Source organism: Salvelinus namaycush, chromosome 27 (genome assembly GCF_016432855.1).
Source record: "Salvelinus namaycush isolate Seneca chromosome 27, SaNama_1.0, whole genome shotgun sequence".
Taxonomy (NCBI): Eukaryota; Metazoa; Chordata; class Actinopteri; order Salmoniformes; family Salmonidae; genus Salvelinus; species Salvelinus namaycush.
In genome coordinates, this window is record NC_052333.1 from 39415380 (window position 1) to 39435278 (window position 19899).

Below are 19899 nucleotides of genomic sequence, written 5' to 3' on the forward strand. Positions count from 1 at the left end.
GGTGATGGGAGGATATATCTCCTTTATATAAAAAAGAAGGCTAAGAACATAACTTAAATGTTTGCTGTGAGCGTAGACGTTGAAGTAGTCTGTGTACAGTGTTGGATAGCGTTGGGCCAGTAACCGAAATGTTGCTGGATCGAATCCCCGAGCTGACAAGGTAAAAATTTGTCGTTCTGCCCCTGAGCAAGGCAGCTAACCCACTGTTCCCCGGGCACCGATGATGTGGATGTCGATTAAGGTAGCCCCCAGCACCTCTTTGATTCAGAGGGGTTGGGTTAAATACAGAAGACACATTTCAGTTGAATGCATTCAGTTGTACAACTGACTAGGTATTACCCTTTCCCTATAGTAGTCTTTGTCAGGTACAGTAGTTGTTGTTCTCCACAGGGTTGTGTACAGTTGGTGCAGTGAGCCAGCACATCCACCAGAGGGTGAGAGAGTCACTTTACTGTTTTTCGTTCGAACAAAGCACTAGCTTTATCCCTTTGCAGCTTAAACCAAAATTATGATTAATGATACTGTATTCTCTCTTGAATTGAGAGTAGAAATTCTGACTAAATTCTAACTGGCAGGGCTCTGACTCATTTGATCATTCATTTCTGCCCCATTTGTACAATCAAGGCATGAGTTGAGTTTCTCCCAAGTTTCACATGCAAAACAAAAGCCTGGGTGTTTTGCATTAGCTGCATATGAAAGGTGAGGGAATGATTGTACAGCAAGAGCAATACCCAGGTCTCTGAGCTTGCTGTCTTCTGTTGATCCAGGAGAAAATAAGTAGTTTTGATATGGATTAAATAACATTAAAGAGAGAGGGACTGAAGAGTGAATGATAATAGATAAAGAGATATATGTATTGAGGCTGTTGAGGGCCAGCATTAGATTGGAGTTCGTTGAGGATGATTTCATGCAGATGCAGAGGCATGGGGTTGTTGAGGTACACCTGAGTGTGGTGGGGGTGGAGTCAGTAAAGGCGTGGCACGGGGTACAGCAGGGCCATGTGCTCGGCCCCATTGAAAGGCAGCCGCTGAGTGCCGTAGTGGTGCACCACCTCTGGAATGCTGGGAAACACACAGCTACTCTGGTCCAGCGTGTAGCCATTCTCCTTTGTTTGGGCAACAATGATGTGAACACAGCCCTGGCTTGTCCTGAGAGAGAGTGAGTAAAAAAAGGTACAGAGGTAAAAAGGATTGATTACTTAATTGAAATCTCAAATTCAAACCCTGGCTCGCTATTCCACACAATTCATAATATGTAGCCTTAAATTAGCATTAAGGGATCCAATGCATCAACTGCAATTATTTTTGGACATATTATGTATGGTATCAGCTCTGAAGAGAATAAACAGATGTACTAGTGACTAGTATACTCACTTTAACGCAATGGAGTATTTGCTGGTTCCTGATTCACTGTTCCTCACCAGGAAACTGGCCTCTTTGCAGGACTGGAGCTGAGACTCTGCCTCCTGGCGTGTTACACAGCCATGGTACCAGCTAGAGCAACCGAAGGACAGAGGGAACGGAAGGCACAGGGGTCAGAAATGAGAGGAGGATTTTTATATTGAACCTTTATTAAACTAGGCAAGTCAGTTAAGAACAAATTCTTATTTACAATGACGGCCTACCCCGGCTAAACCCGGATGCCGCCCTATGGGACTCCCAATCACGGCCGGTTGTGATACAGCCTGGATTCAAACCAAGGTATAACTGCAAGGTATAGGCGAGAGTGGGGTAGGTTGAGCTAAAGGGTTCGTTGACTGTATATATGAATGGACAAAGCCATCGGTCACGTGACACCATTCATTCCTATATGAAGACTATAGCGTATTGAAGCCAAATGAAGTCGGTTAAAGATGGCGTCTCATGGAAAGATAACGTGCACAGTTTGACCTACTCCAGGAAGTGTCGTTGCAGGCTATCTCAGTGCTTCGTCTTCTAATTGAGTCTCTCAAGTTGAAGGCCGACCGGGGAACTGCAGGCTGACATTACCAACTAAATTATCCTTATAATTATCCTTCTGTGTGCAATTTTAAATAGTCTGTTCAATTACATACATCTGCTGTATTCGAATAAATTATTGGTACCGTGATTGTCTTTGTAAAAAAAAATATTTACTCAAAGATTGCCATTTTTCTATTCACTATATTTGGGGAGTCCTGTTTTCTGCCAACAATGCCTGCAGTACCGCAGTTGGCCTTGAACTTCCGTGGCTTCAATCAGAGGGGGCCGTCGTTCTCCCCTGGATGTGCCACCACTTGTTCCTAGGAAACCCAACACTAAATGAATCATGTGACCAAAGATTTAGGAAGAGATCATCATTTCATGTCATTTGTGACAGAAAAAACACATACAAAAAAATTGGTAAGCAAGTTAGGTCCAAAAAAATACGGATTTTCACAAAGTCAAATTAATTTGTGTTATAGGTTTCATGATGCTTGTATTTAAACCAAAGTAGATAATTTTAAGATTGTTTTATACATCACTTGGGGTCTCTATAAGCTACAATATGAGGTCCTAAAAATAGCATTCAAGTGCATCCTTGTAGCTGTGTGGGCTAATATAGTCAAAATGTTAAGTTGAGCCAATGGGTGATTACATTTTGTCCAGTTTATGCATAGTATATGCATAGCATAGGCATATGAACTCAAAATATGTATTGTTACAGAGCAGACATCATCATGCCCTGTATACACAAACATAAAACAAGCAGGGGTCCAGAGCAGCCAAGGAAGTGAGAGAAGGGAAGAAGTCCATTTGAGCAGCAGCAAGGGATGAAAGAAATTGACTGAATGACACGGAAGAGACACATTGACAAAGAAGAAAAAAAAATATGAAAAAAGGCTATGATAGAGTAGCAGAAGCACAAGGACAACAACCCCAAGTCAGCTCAACCTACCCTTTCCCTATGCTCAACTTACCCCATACCTGGGGTAAGATATGTTTTCAAAACTGTTATGTTCACATGAATTCTGATTATTTCTAGAGATACACAACATTCTGAAATATATGTAGATACCTTTGTTAGAAAAAGCACTATATTTCCCTTGACATGGTGATGCTGAATGTAAAAATGACTCAACTTACCCCACTCTCCCCTACCGGTACATGGAAAGAGTGACAGGTACATATCTACATATCAAATGTATTGTTATGTGCTGCAGAAAAAAAACTGAAGAGAAGTTTTTTTTAAAGCAACAATCTATTGCATCTGTCCCTGCCGTTGACCTATAAACCCTGTCTCCCTTGTCTCCCCTCCTCACCTCTGTTTCTCCAGGGGCAGGGTGGGGTCCACCCGGCACACCTCTGCCTCAGGGCTGATGCTGGGCGGGGAGGAGAGGGAGGGCAAGAAAGTAGGAGAGGACTTCAGGATCTTCTGGCTCCAGCTCTTTTGTCGCAGATGCTGCTGCTGCTGCTGTTGGGGCTGCTGCTGGGGCTGCCGTGTGAGGGTGAGGGCGGGGGGGTCCTCTTTGGTTGGGGTGGAGTGCTCAGGGCTGTCAAACTGGGCTGGGGACGAGGAGGAGTCAGAGCAGAGGGAGAAAATATGTAAAATGGGTGGTCAACTTCTGTGTAGCAAATACTCTATATTGATATTGATCTGGTGTACTGGTTTAGAATGTCTAATTACATTATAGACTTTAGAGCTTGAGGGGTCAGCCACTTAATAGATGCATCATTGCATCAGCAGATTGTTGTGATAGGGGTTGCATAGCTGCATAGCCAGTGGTAGTGTGCTAGAATTGTGTATGATTGTGCAGTAGGTCTTGTCTCAACTATAGTACCAGGCAGAGCCTTGACAGTCTGTTCCTTCTTCCACTCCCAGGGCAGCTGGTTCTCAGCAGGGAGCCGGGGATCTAACTCTGGCCTGGTGACCGGGGTCTTCACGCTCCCTCCGTCACCCTCCACACCACCCTCATAGGTCATGTCGTAGATCTGGGGGGGCACGGGTCGCCCCTCCTCCACCTCCCCCTCAACCCCCTCCAGCAGGACACACATCTTCAGCATGTCCTTGGAACCCCTCCGTCTGATCTCTGTTTTAAAAAAAGCAGCGACTCTTGTTAGAGAGGAAACACACCAGAGTGCCTCTGACTAGAGTATTGGCCGCCATTTTCTGTTCATTTTCAGATTATTCTACATGTTGAATCAGTAACAAGGAGCCACCGTTCGCTGGCACCCAGCTTTTAGCTGTTCGTCGTCACGGTGTGTCCAACCCAACAATTCAGGCAACAGCTAGAGTTACCATTCCCAGACATCTGATCCTAGGCCAGTATTTTGCCTCACACATCCATATCAGTATCTGATAAATGTTGGTTAACTGATCCTAGAACAGAACTACCAATTATGGTCAGTGCAACAATGAGGAATAGAGAAAGCATCATGTGTTTAGAGAAAACATGTGTTTATAAAATGTAATAAATAATAATATAATAAGCGTAAATGGGCTTTGAACAGTTGAGCAATTGAGTTATTCACTTGACATAGCATGCAGCTGATGAGTGATGTCAGCTGTTGTATGTTGTCAATGCCAAAACATTATGTGCTGAGCTTGGACTGTCACAAAATACTTAAACCACTGTTTAATACTGTATGTCACAATGCACTGGTCACATCTGTTCCTGCACCACTTCAATATGAGAATGTACTTAAGTATGACACACTACTAAAATGTTGTTATCTGCGGTCAGCCATATTCCCCAGGGCACTATAAACGGGCTTTCCCAACTTAGCCAGGTAGAAAGATATACATTGGTAAAGCCTTGATGATTCGTGTGTAACATAAGGTGACCCGATTTCTGAAATTAAAACCGGGGACATTTCCAGTTCGGCGGTCAATATATCATTCAATGTTATTATCTATGAAATAAAAAAGGGGGACAATTCCAGTTTCGTGTATTTAGTCTAACAGGCACACTGTGATAGACAGAGAAAACAACTATATTACAGAAACACTACAGACAAGACAGAACTGTCCAATCTGAACAGCCATTCAGTGGTCCTGGTAGTCTGGGTAGAATAAGAGCAGAAGAGAACATGAGCAAAATTTAAAAAAACAGGCAATAGTATATGTGAAATAGTTAACAACATAATAAAGAAATAAGACGATGATGAGGTTCGTACCTACATTGTATACTTATACCAACCTAATCTGTATATTTCTCAGAAGAATGTATCTTCTTCAGGATTGCTCTGTCTTTGGCCAGCTTCTCCGTGAACTCCTGGCAGGGGAGGTTGAAGTTTGTCTTCACAATAAGCATGGCCTTGATGGTTGGAACAGTGAACCTATTTCTTGCTGCTGTGTGGGTGGACCAATTCAGTTTGTCCGTGATGTGTACACCGAGGAACTTAAAACTTTCTACCCTCTCCACTACTGTCCCGTCGATGTGGATAGGGGGGTGCTCCCTCTGCTGTTTCCTGAAGTCCACGATCATCTCCTTTGTTTTGTTGACATTGAGTGTGAGGTTATTTTCCTGACACCACACTCCGGGGGCCCTCACCTCCTCCCTGTAGGCCGTCTCGTCGTTGTTGGTAATCAAGCCTACCACTGTAGTGTCGTCCGCAAACTTGATGATTGAGTTGGAGGCGTGCATGGCCACGCAGTCGTGGGTGAACAGGGAGTACAGGAGAGGGCTCAGAACACACCCTTGTGGGGCCCCAGTGTTGAGGATCAGCGGGGTGGAGATGTTGTTACCTACCCTCACCACCTGGGGGCGGCCCGTCAGGAAGTCCAGTACCCAGTTGCACAGGGCGGGGTCGAGACCCAGGGTCTCGAGCTTGATGATGAGTTTGGAGGGTACTATGGTGTTAAATGCTGAGCTGTAGTCGATGAACAGCATTCTCACATAGGTGATATGGTCCTTGACTAGTCTCTCAAAGCACTTCATGATGACGGAAGTGAGTGCAAAGGGGCGGTAGTCGTTTAGCCGTTACCTTAGCTTTCTTGGGAACAGGAACAATGGTGGTCTTCTTGAAACATGTGGGAACAGCAGACTGGGATAAGGATTGATTGAATATGTCCGTAAACACACCAGCCAGCTGGTCTGCGCATGCTCTGAGGACGCGGCTGGGGATGCCGTCTGGGCCTGCAGCCTTGCGAGGGTTAACAAGTTTAAATGCTTTACTCACGTCGGCTGCAGTGAAGGAGAGTCCGCAGGTTTTGGTAGCGGGCCGTGTCAGTGGCACTGTATTGTCCTCAAAGCGAGCAAAGAAGTTGTTTAGTCTGTCTGGGAGCAAGACATCCTGGTCCGCGACAGGGCTGGTTTTCTTTCTGTAATCCGTGATTGACTGTAGACCCTGCCACATACCTCTTGTGTCTGAGCCGTTGAATTGCGACTCTACTTTGTCTCTATACTGACGCTTAGCTTGTTTGATTGCCTTGCGGAGGGAATAGCTACACTGTTTGTATTCGGTCATGTTTCCGGTCACCTTGCCCTGGTTAAAGCAGTGGTTCGCGCTTTCAGTTTCGCACGAATGCTGCCATCAATCCACGGTTTCTGGTTGGGGAATGTTTTAATAGTTGCTGTGGGTACGACATCGCCAATGCACTTGCTAATGAACTCGCTCACCGAATCAGCGTATTCGTCAATGTTGTTGTTTGACGCAATGCGGAACATATCCCAATCCACGTGATCGAAGCAATCTTGAAGCGTGGAATCAGATTGGTCGGACCAGCGTTGAACAGACCTGAGAGCGGGAGCTTCCTGTTTTAGTTTCTGTCTATAGGCTGGAAGCAACAAAATGGAGTCGTGGTCAGCTTTTCCGAAAGGAGGGCGGGGGAGGGCCTTATATGCGTCGCGGAAGTTAGAATAACAATGATCCAGGGCTTTACCAGCCCAGGTAGCACAATCGATATGCTGATAGAATTTAGCGAGTCTTGTTTTCAGATTAGCCTTGTTAAAATCCCCAGCTACAATGAACGCAGCCTCAGGATATGTGGTTTCCAGTTTACATAGAGTCAAATGAAGTTCGTTCAGGGCCATCGATGTGTCTGCTTGGGGGGGAATATATGCGGCTGTGATTATAATCGAAGAGAATTCTCCTGGTAGATAATGCGGTCGATATTTGATTGTGAAGAATTCTAAGTCAGGTGAACAGAAGGACTTGAGTTCCTGTATGTTGTTATGATCACACCACGTCTCGTTAATCATAAGGCATACACCCCCGCCCTTATTCTTACCAGAAAGATGTTTGTTTCTGTCGGCGTGATGCGTGAAGAAACCAGCTGGCTGTACCGACTCCGATAGCGTGTCTCGAGTGAGCCATGTTTCCGTGAAGCAAAGAACGTTACAGTCTCTGATGACTCTCTGGAATGCTACCCTTGCTCGGATTTCATCAACCTTGTTGTCAAGAGACTGGACATTGGCGAGTAGTATGCTCGGGAGCGGTGCGCGATGTGCCCGTCTCCGGAGCCTGACCAGAAGACCGCTTCGTCTGCCCCTTTTACGGCGTCGTTGTATTGGTTCGCCGGCTGGGATCCGATCCATTGTCCCGGGTGGTGGGCAAAACACAGGATCCGCTTCGGGAAAGTCATATTCCTGGTCGTAATGATGGTGAGTTGACGTTGCTCTTATATCCAGTAGTTCCTCCCGACTGTATGTAATAAAACCTAAGATTACCTGGGGTACCAATGTAATAAATAACACATAAAAAAACAGAATACTGCATAGTTTCCTAGGAACGCGAAACGAGGCGGCCATCTCTGTCGGCACTTGAAGAATGTGGTGACAGAGGGCATACCAACACGGGCAACCAGAGAGGCTTTATGCTTTTTCGTCTGTTGATGTTCTACCACTGCCGTTCTTCCCCCACTGCCAATTGAAAAAGAGGAATTACAAAGGGTGCAGTTAACCATTCTATCGTCTTGACCTGAGCGTATAAATGGACATTCTCTCATCATGTTGTCATTAAAATGGCATTTCCGTTTCCTGGAAAGAGCCATTGTACCTCCTGTCTGCTCTTCTTCACTCTCTTTGTGTCACTCTTCTTACTCTCTTAACTTTTTCTTCTCCTCCAATCTTTCTCCTCTTTTCTTCACTCGTCTTCCTGCTCTTTCTTTCTTTCCACCTCACTCTTCCACACTCTCCTCGCTTCACTCTTTTTAGTCCCTTCATTTTTCCTTCTCCTTCCTCTCTAATCTTTAATAATAAATAGTACACTATTAGATAAAATACTTTGGTTAACAGATTCGCATTGCTTGCCTCATTTTTGTATTTTATCTCAAAAACATTGTTTGTAATAATAAATTGGCAATCGTATCTTTACGTTTCCTCCTCTCTCTCTTTCACTCTTCTTCCTTTCCAGTCTTCCTCCTCTCCACTCTCTAACAGAAAACATTATGCTAATGTTATCCATGAAAATTTCTAAATGTATTTTCACACTACTTATAATGCCAAACCATTAAAATTGTAATCTACAAATAAATATTCTCAGAATTATGCATTAATTTAATATAATCATATTTTCAAAATAGCCCGTCCACTGCATGTTTACATGTGAACGTTTTTTAACCTAGCTAACGTAAACTCACCCCATTCTGTACAAATGTGCGTAACCGCGACATTCAAACGAGGCTACAAAGAAAACTAATGGGACTGTCAACTAATGTTAACTTCAAAATCGGGGGTGTGAACTAGGTTTCTATTCAAGCGTTGATCGACATGGTAATGGCTCTATAGTATTGGAGAAAAGTTGAAAAAACTGACCCTCCGTTACATCTTGACGTGTCATGTCGTAACGTACAGCACGCATAAAGCAACTATTTCTGTCTTACAATCTCTCTCCACCAGGTGTAGCACTTCTCTCATCGTTTAAAAACAAGAAATGGACAGTGACGGGGGTAAGGGGGGGATACCTAGTCATTTTTTTCGTCATCATTGCATGTGATCATCATTCTCAAGATCACTTTAGCACCGCCCTAAAAACCCGATTCAAATTCGACACAAACCTTCAAATAGGTATGTAATGACACATTATATAAACTCTTTATAGTGTTTTATTTAAATTTTAGAGGCGATAAGGTGATAAGTTGGACAGATCGAGTGAAAAAAGCCATTTTCCCACACGACATCTGTCCTTCTCACTATAACGCATTAGTTTCGCTTCCCCACCCGCCATTTTTAAAAAGACCCGACGGGGCTCATTGCCTGCTTGAATTATGCAGAAACAGGCAGTGTTTAGGTCATGTAATTGATTTTGTTGGAAAGGGGAGAAATTGTGCATTACAATGGTATTGACATTACAGTTGATCTGGAAGTATTACGTTTTTGGGGCGCTAAAATAAGGGCAATTGTATGGACCAAGGCGATGTACGAGTTTACGTTACCATGAAAGTAGCTAGCTAACCTAGCTAGATAACGTTAACTTAGTCGACATAGCTAATGTTAGCTAGCATAACCTATTTAAAACCTTATAAAGCAGATCATCTATCTATATAATAAATTGTGACATTATAACATCATTAGCTAGTATCTCAAACAATTGTAACTTACCTGGCTTGAAAAGACTTTTGTGGTGATGTTATAGATTCACTTGACACTTGCTAGCTTCTAGCAAAGTTTTCCACAGCAGTTTTTTCTAAAACTAGCGCGAGCAAGTAGTTAGTCGAAGAAGAGTGAATGAAGCTGATATAGCGAGCAGCCCCCTCTGCTGGACAAAACAAGCCCAACCGATTGAGACGTAAACCGGTAGGCTCTGCTGCCCGGTCTTTCTTGCCACGTAAAATATTATTTCACTTTGCAGTCTGTTTTTAACGCACAGTTAAAAACGGGGACATTTCCGGGGACAGCTCCAGCCGGGGACAGGCCACCAAAAACAGGGACTGTCCCCGGAAAACGGGGACGTCTGGTCACCCTAGTAACAGGCCATTTTCAGTGTCACAGCAGTGTATTGTACCATTTTGGGTAAAACAATGAAGCGACAGAATCAAAGGAGGTCAAGAGAGCAAGTGATTGGTCGACTGACCAGTTGTCTTCCTGGATGTTTTGAGAAATGGTCAGAGCCTGCGCATATAGGGGGCCATGCAGGGGCTCTGTCTGAGGAGAGCGGAGGGGGAGTAGTCACTGAGGGAAAACTTCCTTTCAGGAGAAAAGTACAAGGAAACAGAGACAGGAAAAAGGAAGCAGAGACAGGAAACTTCACCCATTGTCCTAGCACAACACAGTTGCCATAGCAACCTCCAGTGCTAGGCGATTGAGTTCACGTTCTTCAACATTTCTAATCGCTCTTTTCTGGCTAGACTAAAAATGGCAGTCCAATCATTCACCCATGAAAGACACACATACATAGAATACAGCCAATGAGGCCTGGCGCACACATGCCTGCACAAACCAACACACATAGAACTAAAACAAAAAATATGCATACGAACAACAATTAAAAAAACAGCCACAAACTCTGCTCTTTCCTGGCCACTGATATCAGATCAGATTACCAAAGGCCAATCCCTCATCCTCAAAGATGGGACCTGATCCAAAATCAATGCTTGTTATCCAAATTTTAGTAGGCTAAAATACTGAATAGTATGTGTCACCTGTGATCATCTGCTGCGCATCGTAAGGCTCCATGTATCCATCATTTTCCCCCTCTCTCTCCGCATCCCTCTGCTCCCGAGTCTTGTGGGCGTCAAAGGGATCTGCATAGTCCTCAAGAATGATCACCTGAAGCAAAGGAGCACAGCAAAATGAATACGCATGAAAACTACTCAAAGACTCTGGTTTCCCAGACACATATTAAGGCTAGTCCTAGATTTCAAAACTATTTCAATTGAGATTATCCATTGAGCATGCTTTACAGTCCAAGACTAGTCTTAATCTGTGCCCACAGAGTAGAAGTATGATTCACTAGAGGGAAAGGAAGAGGTGAGATAACAACAAAGAGACATCAAGGGGTTTTTGGTGACATTATCTTATATATTATCTAAATTGCCCTGCTTCCCAAAGAGATCAAACATACATATATCATCAGTGATACAAAGCAGTACCCAATCAGGCCCATCTATTGTCAATGTTCAAAGAGAGTACAGCGGTATCATTGTTGCATCTGTCACGCCCTGACCATAGAAAGCTTTTATTCTCTATGTTGGTTAGGTAGGGGTGTGATTTAAGGGTGGGTTATCTAGGTGAATTATATTTCTATGTTGGCCTAGTATGGTTCCCAATCAGAGGCAGCTGTTTATCGTTGTCTCTGATTGGGGATCATATTTAGGTAGCCATTTTCCCATTGTGCTTTGTGGGATCTTGTCTATGTTTAGTTGCCTGTCAGCATTATTATAGCGGTTCGTTTGTTCGTTGTTGTTGTTTGACGTTTTCTATTCCATAATAAAAGGATGGAAACATACCACACTGCATCTTGGTCTACTCCTTATGACGAACGTGACAGCATCTTCTTTGTCCCAGAACCATTATCCTAACAACACCACCTACAGTATCTGTTAAATTCCACCATTGCAAAAGGAATTCATTCACACTTGACTGCTCTGCTCTGTCTTTTTATTAGTGCCAAGGCCTTTCAAGTTTCTCACTGCCTATAGATACCAGGTCAGTGTCTGTACAGGGGGTCGTTTTGCTGTAATAAGTGTTCTTGTTCTGTCATCTCTAACCTGGGCTCCCATGTGGCGCAGCGGTCTAAGGGACTGCATCTCAGTGCAAGAGGCGTCACTACAGTCCCTGGTTTGAATCCAGGCTGTATCATATCCTGCTGTAATTGGGAGTCCCATAGGGCGTCGCACAATTGGCCCAGCATCGTCTGGGTTTGGCCGGTGTAGGCAGTCATTGTAAATCAGAATATGTTCTTAACTGACTTGTCTAGTTAAATAAAGGTTATTTAAAAACACATATATATATATAGCGAGCCGGCTGGTGAACAAGATCAAGTAATCTCTAGTCATGTTGCCTTGCAAGCATGATGATGGTCAATGACTGATACAGATGTAGGATATTAAATTGAGACAGTTTTCTACAGCAGGAAAATATTCCTGTAACAACAGGAAATGTGAATAATTATGTGGATCATAATTCATGGACATTTTTTGTAGGGAAATTAAACATTTTACGTTAGGGCAAATCAAGTCTGAAATGTTAAAGTGGAAATTACAAACTTTTAAAAACTTGAATACACTACAAGTGTGCATTTCCTGCTGTGCCTGGAAAATTCTCATCAACAAAAGACTGATCAAATTAAGATCCTACATCTGTAGGCCCCAATGCGTCCATCCATCCTTCTACCAGGATCTAATAGCACAGAGTATGCCAAATCTGATTCAACTGGTGATTGCTTTAGCACTTTTAGGGACAACTCCAACAACACACACAGACACAATCTCTGTCTCTCTCTTGCTCACACACACACACATGCTTTAGCACTTCCTGTGACCTGACCACAATATGGTGCGTAGGATAAGCAAAATTATATATAGGCTACAATTTATCACACCCTGAGTTACTCAGCCCCATGTCAGGTTAGGTCTTTTTAGGGCCATGTATACTTTTTTGGGGGCCAGGCCTCATAGGTGGAAACACAAAAGTCTGTGTCTTTATGCCAAACACCGGGATAAAGTCTTATAATGGAAATGCTGCAAAACTGTAGCTTCCTCTGAGGCCCCTGAGAGATTCCCCTTTCAAAGCCAAACAAAGACAGGCAGATTGACAACCCCAGCGACTGGGGCACTCAGGAGTCAGGGAAGGGATTTACCCCTCAAAACATAAAACTCTCTATTTCTCCTCCCTCTTTTATGTTTTTTTTTCTCTACATCGTTTTCACTCGCTTTTTTATTTTCAAAGCCTAGCCAGAGGGGACCTGGATTAGCACACAATGCTTTTTACAACATGATAGCCTTCACCTGGGGCTTGAAAGAGAGAAAAGAGAAGGATGAGGTGGAGGTGGAGGGGTGAGAGAGGGGGAAAACTGTGCCAGGAACAGAGGGGATTGGAGGGATAACTTTCAATAGGGGTGAAAATATGAAATGTCTTTATTCCATTGGAACTTTTGTGAGTGTAATGTTTACTGTTCATTTTGTATGGTTTATTTCACTTTTGTTTATTATCTATTTCACTTGTACACATATGTTTCCCATGCCAATAAAGCCCTTTGAATTGAATTGAACTTAGAGGGAGATGGAAAGGAAGGGAAAGAGAGGCAGACAAGGAGGAGTGGATACAATGAGATTCAGAGACAAAGGGGAGGGAGGAAAACTGAAACAATGATATCAACTTTCACAGCTTCGACTGTTCCTTTGCTTTTCAGTGTCAACAGTATTAATGACACCACATGTTATTTTTGAGTAGGATTTGTGTTGCAGCCTACTATGGCTTATAATACTCATGGCTGTTAATATAATATAATAGTTATGCTTCATTCATTCATTGATAGTTATCCAAATGAAGTTCAAGTTTATACTTTGAATTTGTAGTCATTATACACCCCGGCCCTCATACAATTACTGCTACATAGGCCTATACCCCCAAAATAAAACGTATTGCAAGCTAAACAAACAAACAAATAAAGACTAATTATCAAATGCATTATTAGAATTTATCATTAGCATCACACTGGGGCCGAGCTCCCTGGAATCCAGGACCTCTATACCAGGCGGTGTCAGAAGAAGGCCCTAAAAATGGTCAAAGACTCCAGCCACCCAAGTCATAGACTGTTCTCTTTGCTAACGCACCAAGTTTAGAACCAACAGGACCCTGAACAGCTTCAACCCCCAAGCAATAAGACTACTAAATAGTTAGTTAAAAGAGCTACCGGGACTATCTGCATTGACCCTTTTGACTCATCACATACGCTGCTGTTACTGTTTACTATATATCCTGTTGCCTATTCACTTTTTTTTTATTTCACCTTTATTTAACCAGGTAGGCCAGTTGAGAACAAGTTCTCATGTACAACTGCGACGTGGCGAAGATAAAGCAAAGCAGTGCGACAAAAACAACACAGAGTTACACATGGAATAAACAAACATACAGTCACTAACACGATAGAAAAATCTATGTACAGTGTGTGCAAATGTAGTAAGATTAGAGAGGTAAGGCAATAAATAGGCCATAGTGGTGAAATAATTACAATATAGCATTAACCCTGGAGTGATAGATGTGAAGATGATGATGTGCAAGTAGAGATACTGGGGTGCAAAGAGAGAAAAAATAAATAACAATTCATTTGAATGAGGTAGTTGGGTGGGCTACTTACAGATGGGTTGTGTACAGGTGCAGTGATCGGTAAGCTGCTCTGACAGCTGATGCTAAAAGTTAGAAAGGGAGATATAAGTCTCCAGCTTCAGTGATTTTTGCAATTCGTTCAAGTCATTGGCAGCAAAGAAATGGAAGGAAAGGCGGCCAAAGGAGGAGTTGGCTTTGGGGATGACCAGTGAAATATACCTGCTGGAGCGCGTGCTATGGGCGGGTGTTGCTATGGTGACCAGTGAGCTGAGATAAGGCGGGGCTTTACCAAGCAAAGACTTTTAGATGACCTGGAGCCAGTGGGTTTGGCAACGAGTATGAAGCGAGGGCCAGCCAACGAGAGCATACAGGTCGCAGTGGTGTGTAGTATATGGGGTTTTGGTGACAAAACGGATGGCACTGTGATAGGCTACATCTTTGCTGAGGAGAGTGTTGGAGGCTATTTTGTAAATGACATCACCAAAGTCAAGGATCGGTCGGATAGTCAGTTTTACGAGGGTATGTTCGGCAGGATGAGTGAAGGAGGCTTTGTTGCGAAATAGGAAGCCGATTCTAGATTTAATTTTGGATTGGAGATGCACAATGTGAGTCTGGAAGGAGAGTTTGCAGTCTAACCAGACACCTAGGTATATGCAGTTGTCCACATATTCTAAGTCAGAACCGTCCAGAGTAGTGATGCTTGTCGGGTGGGCGGGTGCGGGCAGCGATCGGTTGAAGAGCATGCATTGGGTTTTACAAGCATTTAAGAGCAGTTGGAGGCCATGGAAGGAGTGTTGTATGGCATTGACGCTCGTCTGGAGGTTTGTTAACACAGTGTCCAAAGAAGGGCCAGAAGTAAACAGAATGGTGTCGTATGCGTAGAGGTGGATCGGAGAATCACCAGAAGGAAGAGCGACATCATTGATATATTTATACTTTATTCCTACCTACGGTTGAAGTCGGAAGTTTACATACACTTAGGTTGGAGTCATTAAAACTCGTTTTTCAACCACTCCACAAATTTCTTGTTAACAAAGTAGCTTTTTCATGTCGGTTCGAACATCTACTTTGTGCATGACACAAGTAATTTTTCCAACAATTGTTTACAGACAGATTATTTCACTTATAATTCACTGGATCACAATTCCAGTGGGTCAGAAGTTTACATACACTAAGTTGACTGTGCCTTTAAACAGCTTGGAAAATTAAAAAATTATGTCATGGCTTTAGAAGCTTTTAATAGGGTAATTGACATCATTTGAGTCAATTGGAGGTGTACCTGTTGATTTATTTCAAGGACTACCTTCAAACTCAGTGCCTCTCTGCTTGACATCGTGGGAAAATCAAAAGAAATCAGCCCAGACCTCAGAAAACATTGTAGACCTCCACAAGCCCGGTTCATCCTTGGGAGCAATTTCCAAACACCTGAAGGTACCACGTTCATCTGTACAAACAATAGTACGCAAGTATAAACAGCATGGGACCACGCATACCGCTCAGGAAGGAGATGCGTTCTGTCTCCTAGAGATGAACTTGCTTTGGGTTACGAAAAGTGCAAATCAATCCCAGAACAACAGCAAAGGACCTTGTGAAGATGCTGGAGGAAACAGGTACAAAAGTATCTATATCCACAGTAAAACGAGTCCTATATCGACATAACCTGAAAGGCCGCTCAGCAAGGAAGAAACCACTGCTCCAAAACCGCCATAAAAAAGCCAAACTACGGTTTGTAACTGCACATGGGGACAAAGATCATACTTTTTGGAGAAATGTCCTCTGGTCTGATGAAACAAAAATAGAACTGTTTGGCCATAATGAACATCATTATGTTTGGAGGAAAAAGGGGAATGCTTGCAAGCCGAAGAACACCATCCCAACCGTGAAGCACGGGGGTGGCAGCATCATGTTGTGGTGGTGCTTTGCTGCAAGAGGGACTGGTGCACTTCACAAAATAGATGGCATCATGAGGTAGGAATATTATGTGGATATATTGAAGCAACAACTCTAGACATCAGTCAGGAAGTTAAAGCTTGGTCGCAAATGGGTCTTTCAAATGGACAATGACCCCAAGCATACTTCCAAAGTTGTTGCAAAATGGCTTAAGGACAACAAAATCAAGGTATTGGAGTGGCCATCACAAAGCCCTGACCTCAATCATATAGAAACCTTGTGGGCAGAACTGAAAAAGCGTGTGCGCGCAAGGAGGCCTACAAACCTGACTCAGTTACACCAGCTCTGTCAGGAGGAATGGGCCAGGAATTCACCCAACTTATTGTGGGAAGCTTGTGGAAGGCTACCCGAAACGTTTGAGCCGAGTTAAACAATTTAAAGGCAATGCTACCAAATACTAATTGAGTGTATGTAAACTTCTGGCCCACTGGGAATGTGATGGAAGAAATAAAAGCTGAAGTAAATCATTCTCTCTACTATTATTCTGACATTTAACATTCTTAAAATAAAGTGGTGATCCTAACTGACCTAAGAGAGGGAATAAATAAATAAATAATTTTTGCTGTGAATAAATGTCAGGAATTGTGAAAGACTGTCACACCAAGACAGTCGTGAAGAGGGCACGACAATGCCTATTCCCCCTCAGGAGACTGAAAATATTTGGCATGGGTCCTCAGATCCTCAAAACGTTCTACATCTGCAACATCAAGAGCATCCTGACTGGCTGCATCACCACCTGGTATGGCAACTGCTCGCCTCCGACCGCAAGGCACTAGTGGATAGTGCATACAGGTAGTGAGTACGGCCCAGTACATCACTGGGGCCAAGCTTCCTGCCATCCAGGATCTCTGTACCAGGCAGTGTCAGAGGAAGGCCCTAAAAATTGCCAAAGGCTCCAGCCACTCTGGTCATAGACTGTTCTTTCTGCTACCGCACGCCTAGTGCCAAGTCTAGGTCGAAAAGGCTTCAACCCCCAAGCCATAAGACTCCTGAACAGCTAATCAAATAGCTACCCGAACTATTTGCATTGACATCCCCCCACCCCCATTTTTACCCTGCTGCTACTCTGTTTATTATCTATGCATAGTCACTTTACCTCTAACTACATGTATATATTACATCATTATTACATTACATTATTTATTTTGGTAAATACTTCTTAAGACTTATTTTTCTTAAACCTGCATTGTTTGTTAAGGGCTAAGGGCTTGTAAGTAAGCATTTCACTGTAAGGTCTACACCTGTTGTATTCGATGCATGTGACAAATAAACTTTGATTTGATTTGATGATTTGACAGACCTTACAGATTGTTGTATGTGTGGAGTACAGAGATGGGGCAGTTATTCAAAAATCATGTTATCCACTATTATTGAACCCGGAATAAGTTCATGCAACTTATTATGCGATTTGTGAAGCACATTTTTACTCCTGAACTTAGTTAGGCTTGCCATAACAAAGGGGTTGAATACTTATAGACTCAAGACATTTCAGTTTTTTCATTTTGTATTAATTTCTTAAATGTTCTACAAACTAAATTCCACTTCGACACTATGACGTATTGTGTGTTGCTCAGTGACACAAAAGCTCAATTTAGTCCATTTTCAATTCAGGCTGTAACACAACAAAATGTGGAAAGGGTAAAGGGTGAATACTTTCTGAAGGCATTGTACATACCATACGAAACGTAACATATCATACTAAATGTAGGGAGACAGATTTACATTTACAATGTTAGGTCTACCCCTGAGTCCAGCATCACATCCAGTTGAAACTAGAAATAGTCTACAATTTCTAAAGTGCTTCAACCTTTCTTACCGTCTCTGTTTTGCACAGTGGCTGTGATTTCTCTGTATCGAGTACCACTGGGCTGCTGTTGAAGTTTGGGCTCTTGTCCTTCTTATCGACTTTAATCAGACGACTGATGTAGGCATTCGCAGAACTGGAACTTTTCAGTGGCTGGTGCTCATCAAACACTGGCGTTTCTGCTTTGGAATTTTTGCGACTTTTACCTATAAGGCTATCCCAAACGTTTCCATCCTTTATCGAACGTGTGCCATTCCTTCCCAGTTCGATGGCAGAATTTTTTCTATTTCTTCCAGACAGTAGAGCACCAACGCCTCCACCACCGCCACTACTATCCATTCCCGAGTTTTTGCTCGAACTCACTTTGGAGCTGGTTACTTTGGTGCCAATGCCAGCTACCAGTCCAAGTTTACCCCTGGATTGGGAACCTGATTCTGAAGCTGAGCGGATCCTATCAGTACCGTTCTTCAAATTGATGGGGAATTCTTTGAACCACTTTGCCATGGTTTCTGTATAAAGCTAATACTCTCTTTGGTCCAACACCTTTATGCGCCATGCACTGTGCCAGCCCCAAAGACGCACCTTTAGAAATCAGAGTAGGCTTTCTGACACAAAAGACTTCCGTTGCTTCAACACAAGGCTGTTTTTTGAAATGTTCTGCATGTAGTCCAAAGCCTTCACTGGCTTATCTTTTACTTTGAAAAAAAGCGGATATTGTTATCATAGTCAAATTGTCTAATTATAGGCTATAAGAAATTCCAAATTAAATAGAATATGATTTTTTTCATTTGATAATCCGATGAAACATTGATTAGGCTAACTTAATAGGCATGTTAAATTTCATTTTCTAATAAAGGCCACAAGATAAAACCAACATGAAATAAATAACAAATAGCCTACATGTGATAGCTTATAACAAAATAAAAACCTGCTGTAGCCTATATTGGAAGATTTCTTCCTACTTTTATCCCATTTGTGATTTTCTTTAAGTCAGGTATTATCCCTCTTCCATTTAGCTGCATGTAGAGTTATTCCCTTTGAATGAAGAGAAGTCTTTGGAGTGGGAAAACTCGAAAGAATCGAAAGTTTTTCTTGGTTCTTATTAGTGATCCCATTCCCAGAGTGTCAAATCTTGTGGCTGTCTATTCTTACAATGTAGCCCACTGACTGTGGCCAGAAGTTGAGAGGGGTGGGAAAGAGGGGTGGGGTAACATAGCAGGAACACAGACTAGCCTACAGTGGGAGGTGATTTTTTCTAGAGTGGTCTACTATCCTGGCTGCCTGTGTCATGGATGCAAGATGGGGAACCAATTTTTTTTTAATTTTTTGTCCATGATGTTTATAGCTTGGACCAAAAGATTGGCTAGACTACTTCATCCTTCTCAACAACCTTGTTTTGCAGTGTTGTCTTCACTAGGCCAACCTGGACTCAGGGGTAGACAAAACATAGTAAATGTAAATCCAGGACACTACAGTTACATAGTATGGTATGTTTTAATTTGTGGATGTCCATCATCCATTTTGTATGATGTGTTATTATTTACAATTTGTATGATATGTTACAAATTGCAATTTGTACAATATGTTACCACCCATCAACCCTAATGTAACCTTCTGACTTATTTGCATTGCCACTCCCCCAGCAATGTAAAAGGGGGCTACCCAGACCCCCCATTTTAGTGTCTCAGATTGGCGTTTACTATGTTACATCTAGTCTATGAGACCAGGCTGACCTGGGCCTATAATCCTCAGCGAAAAACAGACTCAGTCATGAATAGGCCTATATATGACATTCTTATGCAGTTTTATGATTTATACACAGTAGCCTATGAAAAAAGCTACATAGCAGCATTGCGTGACATAGGTACCAGGTGGCACAGCTTTTCTGAAAAATTCAAACCCAAATTTTAACCCAATTTTAACCCCAAAAAAGAGAATATATCAAAACAGATAAATAATTATGAACACTTAAAATGCTGTGAACAATATATATATA

General features: G+C 42.7%; 1 protein-coding gene across 1 annotated transcript; it reads right to left on the bottom strand.

The window, feature by feature from the left end:
- Positions 1-239: 239 nt before the first annotated feature.
- On the bottom strand, positions 240-19048 carry LOC120022504 (SH2 domain-containing adapter protein E-like). Its single transcript, XM_038966444.1, has 6 exons — positions 17916-19048; positions 10522-10648; positions 3779-4027; positions 3260-3503; positions 1374-1493; positions 240-1148 (listed from the first exon to the last, which is right to left on the bottom strand). The coding sequence occupies exons 1-6, from the start codon at positions 18405-18407 to the stop codon at positions 965-967; spliced, it is 1416 nt and encodes a 471-aa protein (XP_038822372.1). The 5' UTR covers positions 18408-19048; the 3' UTR covers positions 240-964.
- Between the last annotated feature and the right edge of the window lie 851 nt (positions 19049-19899).

Excerpts from the sequence above, each read along its gene's own strand:
- LOC120022504 (XM_038966444.1), bottom strand. The coding sequence starts at position 18,407 with ATGGCAAAGTGGTTCAAAGAATTCCCCATCAATTTGAAGAACGGTACT. Across the intron at positions 10,649-17,915 it reads CACTGTGCAAAACAGAGACG|GTGATCATTCTTGAGGACTA; the intron begins GTAAGAAAGGTT and ends CCTTTGCTTCAG. Across the intron at positions 1,494-3,259 it reads CTGCCCCTGGAGAAACAGAG|CTGGTACCATGGCTGTGTAA; the intron begins GTGAGGAGGGGA and ends CGGTTGCTCTAG.